Source organism: Nanorana parkeri, unplaced genomic scaffold, assembly GCF_000935625.1.
Source record: "Nanorana parkeri isolate BGI_ZX_2015 unplaced genomic scaffold, ASM93562v1 scaffold45, whole genome shotgun sequence".
In the NCBI taxonomy this organism is placed as follows: Eukaryota; Metazoa; Chordata; class Amphibia; order Anura; family Dicroglossidae; genus Nanorana; species Nanorana parkeri.
The window spans coordinates 3,006,104-3,013,711 of record NW_017306313.1 but is presented as its reverse complement, the minus strand read 5'-3'; the positions used below and the strand labels follow the sequence as shown (position 1 = coordinate 3,013,711).

Genomic DNA, 7,608 nt, shown 5'->3' with positions numbered 1-7,608 from the left:
GCATTCATGGCCGAATTAAAGCCCACTCCAACAACGTGGAGTAGAATTGAAGGCTTAGAAAACCAACTAGCACAGGCAGTGAAATTACGTTTCGTAGGGGAGTTATGCATATAGATATTAGTAACAGCTAAATTGGTGTATCGGTATTAATGTATGTAGGTATACCGTCAGCGTCCGACCTTCATCATCACTCTCCACTTTCAACAACCGCCAATCAAGGTGGTGATTAATAAGGATAACAACTCCTGCGATGTGACCCTGAGAAGGGGATCCTAACACCTCTCCTACCCATAAATTGAGTAAGCGGTGGAAGTCAGCTTCCTTCAAATTAGTTTCTTGCAGCAACACAACATCAGTGCCAGGGCACTTTAGATGCTGAAGTACCATGTTGCGTTTCTGCAGGGACTGGAGTCCTTTAACATCCCATGAAACAATTTTCATAAGACAAGGACATCGGGGAGATATAGACAAGAACTAATATATAAATAAATCTAGGATCCAGAAACAATTCTCACTAATCCATGCGTAACGTCATTCCAAACAGCAGGAGCCAAAATAGAGAAAAGTTGCATCGAGTGATTGGCACCACGAAACATCATCACCGTGAGATATTGGCAATAGAGAGCAACAAGGGAGCGACCAGTATCATCTATGAAAACAGAGGAAACAACATTAAAAACATTAAACAAATTAGCAAAAGAAGAAAAATAGTTTTAAGGCACAATATTATTTTTGATTGTGATTTTTTTTTTGGTTTGTGAAAAGCCTTACAGGTTTGTTCTTACTGGACCTTTGAGTATTGGTTTTTGGTTTTGGTTTTTAAAGACCTAGAGCTGGTGATTTTGGGGTTATTTGTCAAGGAAGCTTATAAAAGCAGTTATAATCTCTATAGATATACAAGATAATTTGTTTTGTTTGTTTCTTGTTAATGTATCATTGTTTGGCGTTATACAACTGTGTGTATAAGGTCATTTAGACCAGAAAGATATTCATTTGAGGATTGTCACCAGACTTTTGTTGGTGGTAGTAGCACAGGTATTGGCCTGTAATTTTGATATCTGGGGCATTTAGCAAAATAAGGCATAAGTTATTTGTGTCCTTATAGATGAGGCTCTATCAGTGGCTTTTTGCTTGGTTGTAATTTGCATTGTAGACCAGGGCTATTGTTTGCTCTTTCTATTGTCTGTTTAAGTGTCCTCTTCTACCAGTATCAGTTGAATGTTTAATGTAATCACTGTATCCCATCTCCTTTGTTCTGAGTGTCTCCTCAGCCATTGTCATTCGGGTGGGAACCCAGACTATTCAGGGTAGATACTATTGTGATTATAATGTCCTTGTCTCCACTCCTGTATGCAGACTAATATAGTTGCAAATTAAGGGTGGTTTAGTCTTCTTGGTTGTGTATTTTAATTTTGTGTGGTATATTGATTAGATAATGTAGTATGTGTGTTTGACTGCATCTGTCTGCATGTTATGTGACTCTCAGTTCCGCAATTGTGTTACTGTGAATCTGTCTGCTTTAAAGTCCTAGCTATTGTTTTGTTTGCTTATCACATCTCACATGGGGGTAAACAGCAACCTTATTTAAATCCTCCAATCAGGTTACGCCCAATGTACATTTGGTAGGCAGTGTACAGAAAGGAGGATATATAAGGTATTGGGGGTGATTTACTAACCTAAACACACGCACACACCAGGTGCGTGTGATTTTCACACAGCAAAACGTATTTATCAACCAAAAAGTCTCTAAAAGCATATTTCCACTAATGCCATATATGGAAAAATCATGCACATGATGCATATATAATGCTGCTTCACAGTTTAGACAAAAATGGTTAGCTCATGCATTTACATTCCTGCATTCATCAACGCAAGCAACACAACATAGAGCTGAATTACACAACATCACCTTGCAATTCATGCTTGGCTTTGCACAACACACCTGCTGGGTGTGTACACACCACAAAGGTGTTTAGATTCCACCCATAGATCATGCTAGGAGGGAACACACTACAGAGGTGTATACATGTTCGTGGTGTGTTTATAAGGTTAGTAAATCAACCCCATTGTTAGCAAGCCACGTGCTCTCTCTTTTACCTGGAACACAAAGGCATTCAGTATGAACAGGCGAGAATCTGAGAGGTAAAACTCCACCACACTTGTACATTGTCTTGTAAATATTGTTTTGTGTGTTATTTGTAAATATGTAACCCTACCAATAAATGTATATTGCTGATGGAACTACTTCTTTTGTCAAATAATCCTCAGATCTAGGGGTGTTTATGTGAATATTATTGTAGTCATTGGAATATATTTACATATCCATTTCACCTGGGTAATACCTACAAAATCATAATGTTTGCAAACAGACATTACAGCCAGACAGAAAGGTGAGACATTACAACCCAGACAGAAATACAGTGTAAGTGTATTTTTTAAAGCTTAAACTGTCCTTATCTCTAATGAACTGTCATGCAGAATCCCATAGCTTGATTGCATGTTGTTAGAGATACAATAATTGTCAACTACTTCCTATAATTATACATAGTAATTCCATCAACAAATATTTTAAAATAAATAAAGATAATTGCTTTAAAATGCACAGCTAAGACAAAATGCCAGGAAGCTAATAGTGAAGATAATGCTTAATGAAAACATATCATCAGTGCTGATGATAGCAGGCCAGGGATGATCATTTGAAGAGCTTTGAATAAACAGATTGCTGCATTTTCATCCTATTGTTTGTCTGTTTTTTCAATGTCATAGTTTCCGTGGAATAAATTATGCAAATTACTTTGTGGAGAAAGAATCAGTAGTTGATAGATGGGAAACTATGTGAATGTTCTGACTTTATCATTCTTAAATATTTGTATTTTATTGATTTTTACTTATTGCAATAATTAGATTTATTATGATTGTAGAAATTATGAGTCATAGTTTTTCAGGCTTTAGTCATGTAAATGTTTTTTAATTAAGTCATATTAATCATACATAGTAATGAGATGATAGAATGGGCTATTGACATTAAATGTAAGAAGTTACATTGTTATGGCAATAAATAGATACAAACCTGAGACATGTATTTGATTAAATGCAAGACATCAGTAATCTTCATATACTTCATATTTATAATCATTCTTATGTAAGTGGAGTGTTAAATTGCACACTTTACTTCCACAAGTAACTTTAGATTTTAGCTTTGGTAAATTATTACTGATTAGATATAAATGCATCATTTTAAAAAGTTCAAGATTTAACCTAATTTGGCCATGTTTTGCTTGGAGAAAGGTTTTAAAATAAAGTTTCATTTGATTCAATCTAGTAGCGATCAATTCATCAGCATTTTTCCACTTTCAGCACTTTTTTAAATAAAAAAATAATGTGTTACTCATGGAAAAAAATCAGTTTTCCACACAGGGATACATGCTGGTACTTACATGGCTGTGCAGTTGCACTGCAAGCATGGTGATTCCTTGTCCCCCAATATTGTTACCAGCAGCAGGCTCCTCTGCAGCAGGAGGTAATGAGGGAATGTAAAGTTACTTGTGGAAGTAAAGTGAACAATTTAAAATGTTATTGCTTAAAAGCTTGTATGAAATACCTCTGCCATGTCTTCCCTCTCCTCCCAAAACTTTACAATCATCCAAAATCACTGTTTGTTTTTTCATCAGCTGTACCTATGCATTACACCTTAAATTCTCGGCATTCGGGTGTGTTGAGCTCTGCAGAGCATCTCTGCTGGGATGATGCCACCACACATACCTGTCATAGGCACTCTTGTGAGTCTCCTCAGTGTCCTCCACTTCCTTAAACCCTATGTGTCTACTGACATCAGGGGGCCCTCTGTCAGCTTCACTGGTTGTTACAGAAGCTGTTAGGATATCTGACGGCACCCATAACAACTAGTGATGCGGACAGTAGGTGGGGCCTGATGGGTATATCAAAGTAGTAGTTCCCCATCAGGGCCACTCAGCTAATGATTGACAGTGGGAGGGGGCAGAATTAATAGCCAATAGCAGGATGGGCATCAACTTTTGAACCCACCGACCTCCTACTGGCAATCATTAGCTGAGTGGTCCTGAAGGGGAACCAGTTTCTCAGATTTCCAGCTGATGTCATACACCAAAAAAAGGACTAGCCTCACCCATTTGTTTACATTAGGCTACGGGACCCGAGCTGTAATTCCACAACCATTGCAACCATACAACAAAAGAAAGCTTGCTGTCTGTAATTTGTGCATGCATGGGAGTTTGTGTTGATGTAGAGTCAGGGCAGAAGGGTAAAATGAAGACGTACTATGGAATAAAAAAGGTTCCATAGTAGCTGTCCGGAGGAGAAACAGCTGCAGAACAAGTTAGGATTAATGCAGAGTGAGTCTAAGCTGATTTTTGTATTTTTAATACATTATCCAAAAGTTTTTTTTCCCTCAAATATAGTGACTTTAATTCCGTTTTAACATTTTTATAAACCCTATTGTTTCTTGGTGAACATTTAAGAGTCTGTTGGATACTTTGCTCTTATAGAACGCAATACAGTAAAGTTAAAAAAAACAACTGGTGAGATGTAAATTGATTTTTTAACATAGGCATTTTCTTTTTTATAGAAATGTGCATTACAATAACATATAATTATTTACAGAGGAAATGGAAACCAAAAACAAATTGCTGGCACTGCTTTATGTTCACCTTGCAATTCTTAAATTTTGCTATGCCTATGTTACCATTTCCAGATTTGTGTCATTCACCAGATTATGTCTATTCTTGGATATAAAGTATTTAAACAAAGGTATTTACATGTTATCAAATCTATCACATACTTCAAATCCCTAAATCTCTGAAAGGACTATGTTGGATGTGCAAATTTTCTCTATTCAGGCAAAGATACTAACTTTTCTTTCTTTTTCTTACATTTTCTGTGAAAGCTATTGTGTGTACCTAATAGCATATGTTTCAGAGAGAGATAATGTTCTGTATGTAATTGATTCTTTAGAATTCCACCCAATGTCCGGGACATTGTCTATTGCACAGGAGTTTCCTTAATGGATGAAGATGTATGGGAATTTATCTGGATGAAATTTCATTCTACAACAGCTGTTTCAGAAAAGAAAATATTGCTGGAAGCATTGACCTGCAGTGATAATAGGAACCTGCTAAACAGGTGAGCAAAATAACAGCATACTGTATATAATATATATATATTTTTATGCTTGGTGCTTTTACAATGCAAGTCTAGGAGTGAGCTGACTTATAGAGATGGGCAAATCTACACAGGTTCAATTTGCAGGGGGTTAATTTAATTCTATTTGATACCCACACACTTGAAATCCTGTAAAATCCTACTGGGGTGAATCTTGATACTAAATTCTGGCATTTTTAAAGCTAATAAGCAAGCAGGAGGAAGAAAATGACACATTAGCAGCACTCTAAAATAAAGTGCACCATTGAGCAGGATTTTATTCCTTTTTCAAAATTTCTACCATCTTGTCTCATTGAAATGCTGCTCACACATAGGTGGTGGTGGTACAGAGTCATGTGTTTTCTCATGCATGTGGTACCCAAATGGCTGGTGCTTTTACTATGGCTGAATATTTTGGAAGTAATTGAGGACACAGGGATGGAATGGGGGTTTTAGGGAATGGGGGTTTGTGGTTTTGAAGTGTTTTTATGCACTTTGTTTTGACATTTTATTACACTTTAACCCTTGCCCTGCCAGCGCCGTAAGGCATACGGCAGAACAAAACTGTTCCCAGCTGGCCAGGTCAGTATGCCTTATGGCACTGGCATTTACAGTTCTGCTATAAGCTCATGGTCGCTTTGTCTTTTAAAAAAAACAAAAACATTATTTTAACTGTGGCAGTGCATGGCAAAGCTTTGTGACGCATTGCTGTGCGCTGTGATGCAATTAAATATATGCCTGTATCATTTTATCACAACACCAACACAGCACAAATTTTTTTTAACATAAACGTTTATTTACAGTTTTGCGTTCCTTCATTTTGTTACCTTTTCGCAAAAAGGCGCAATTTTAAATTTAAAAATATTTGTTATTTATTAACTCAATACAGTTTTCTCTTTTCGATTTAGTCAGAAAATAATTATTTTGTGTACGGATACTGATTTTAGGGCTTTATCAATTAAATTGTGTATTTTTATCGGTTTATTATTAATTTGAGAAACATATGCGCAATTATCGCAGGGCCTACAAATTTTGTTCTTTTTATTCTGCCGGGCCTGCGCTTTCAGAAAATGTATAGTTTGGGGGGTCTTTTACAAACACTAGCAACGCAGCAGTAGAAGATCAAATCAATGGGAAAAATTGCAAAAATGGTGTGGCCAGCTGAGTTGCAAAATGTTCCGGAGGGTTTGGCAGCTAAAGGGTTAATACAATTCAGTGTGGTGCTGCAAAAAAGAAACTCACAAACTATACTATTAAACTGTTGTGTGGTTTTTAGAGTATTAACACTGGATAAAAAAACATCAGGTGTGGCAGCTAAAAGGTTTTTTTTTTTAAGTTGTATGAATTATATTGGGGTGCTGTCACTGTATTTATGCCAGGCAATAATGTAACAGTAACAAAATCAATTACACATATAAAAGATGTGATACCAGAATATGTTGCTGCTTACCATCTCTGAGAATCCTACTCTTCTTAAACCACCATACAGTTTTAAGACCTCTTCCAAGCATGTAATTGAAAGAAATTGTGTTTTTTGCTTCTGAAGTTGTAATAAAAAAAGGTGGACCCTTCCCTCTGCTCTATGGTATTTTCAATTTCTTTTCTTTCCATTGGTTCACATCGGCCATGGCAGGACCCACAATTCGCCAGGGTGGTTTTATCATTTACATTCCCTGAATAGAGGGAAACAAACTTTTTTGTCTATTGTGGTATAGAAGGAGATATAACAAAACTATTGCATAAGCATTTATATTGACAGTACAATATATATTCTTTTTAATATAATTGCTTTTTAAGGCTTCTCAACTTGTCACTGAATTCAGAAGTGGTACTGGATCAAGATGCTATTGATGTTATAATTCATGTAGCAAGAAATCCACATGGGAGAGATTTGGCATGGAAATTCTTTAGAGATAAATGGAAAATTCTGAATGCAAGGTATGTTTTATTTTTCGTTATAATTATTATATTACTATTTTTATGACTGTAATATATTACTGTATTATATAGGAATATATTATATTACTATTTTTATGTTGTTTACATTTTCTATATTTTGCATCCCGAAGTTAATTTGAATGTGTATGTTCAGTAAAACCTTTTTTGATAGAATGTGAAATGCTTAAAACCGTTGTCAGATTTTACTGCTGTCTGGGGCTCCATTTTCCCTCACCTACTGCCCTGGTTTTACTAGACAATAGAGGAGAAATATGTTACAGAGGCAAAGACACTAATAAAAGCTGAATGGGGTTCTAACCTTCCCCTACTCTAGCAAAAGTGTGATGCTGTTGGATATTTTCCTTTACTTCCTTACTGGTGAAACTGTTGGGACTGGGGAAGTAAGTAGCAGTAATCTCTCTAATGGATCTCTGGAAATCAGTAAAACCCAACAGTGTTAATTCCCCCCCCCCCCCCCCCTCCCACACTCAACAC

The 7,608-nt window shown here is 36.3% G+C and overlaps 1 protein-coding gene across 1 annotated transcript in view; it reads left to right on the top strand.

Moving 5' to 3' along the window:
- The first annotated feature begins 4,989 nt into the window (after window positions 1-4,989).
- The window catches only part of LOC108800741 (thyrotropin-releasing hormone-degrading ectoenzyme-like), an 11,130-nt gene continuing 8,511 nt past the window's right edge, over window positions 4,990-7,608 (top strand). Inside the window, exons 1-2 of the mRNA XM_018572734.1 lie at window positions 4,990-5,157; window positions 6,973-7,113. Coding sequence (XP_018428236.1) covers window positions 5,039-5,157; window positions 6,973-7,113 — 260 coding nt within the window. The 5' untranslated portion in view covers window positions 4,990-5,038. The remainder of the gene's footprint in view (window positions 5,158-6,972; window positions 7,114-7,608) is intronic.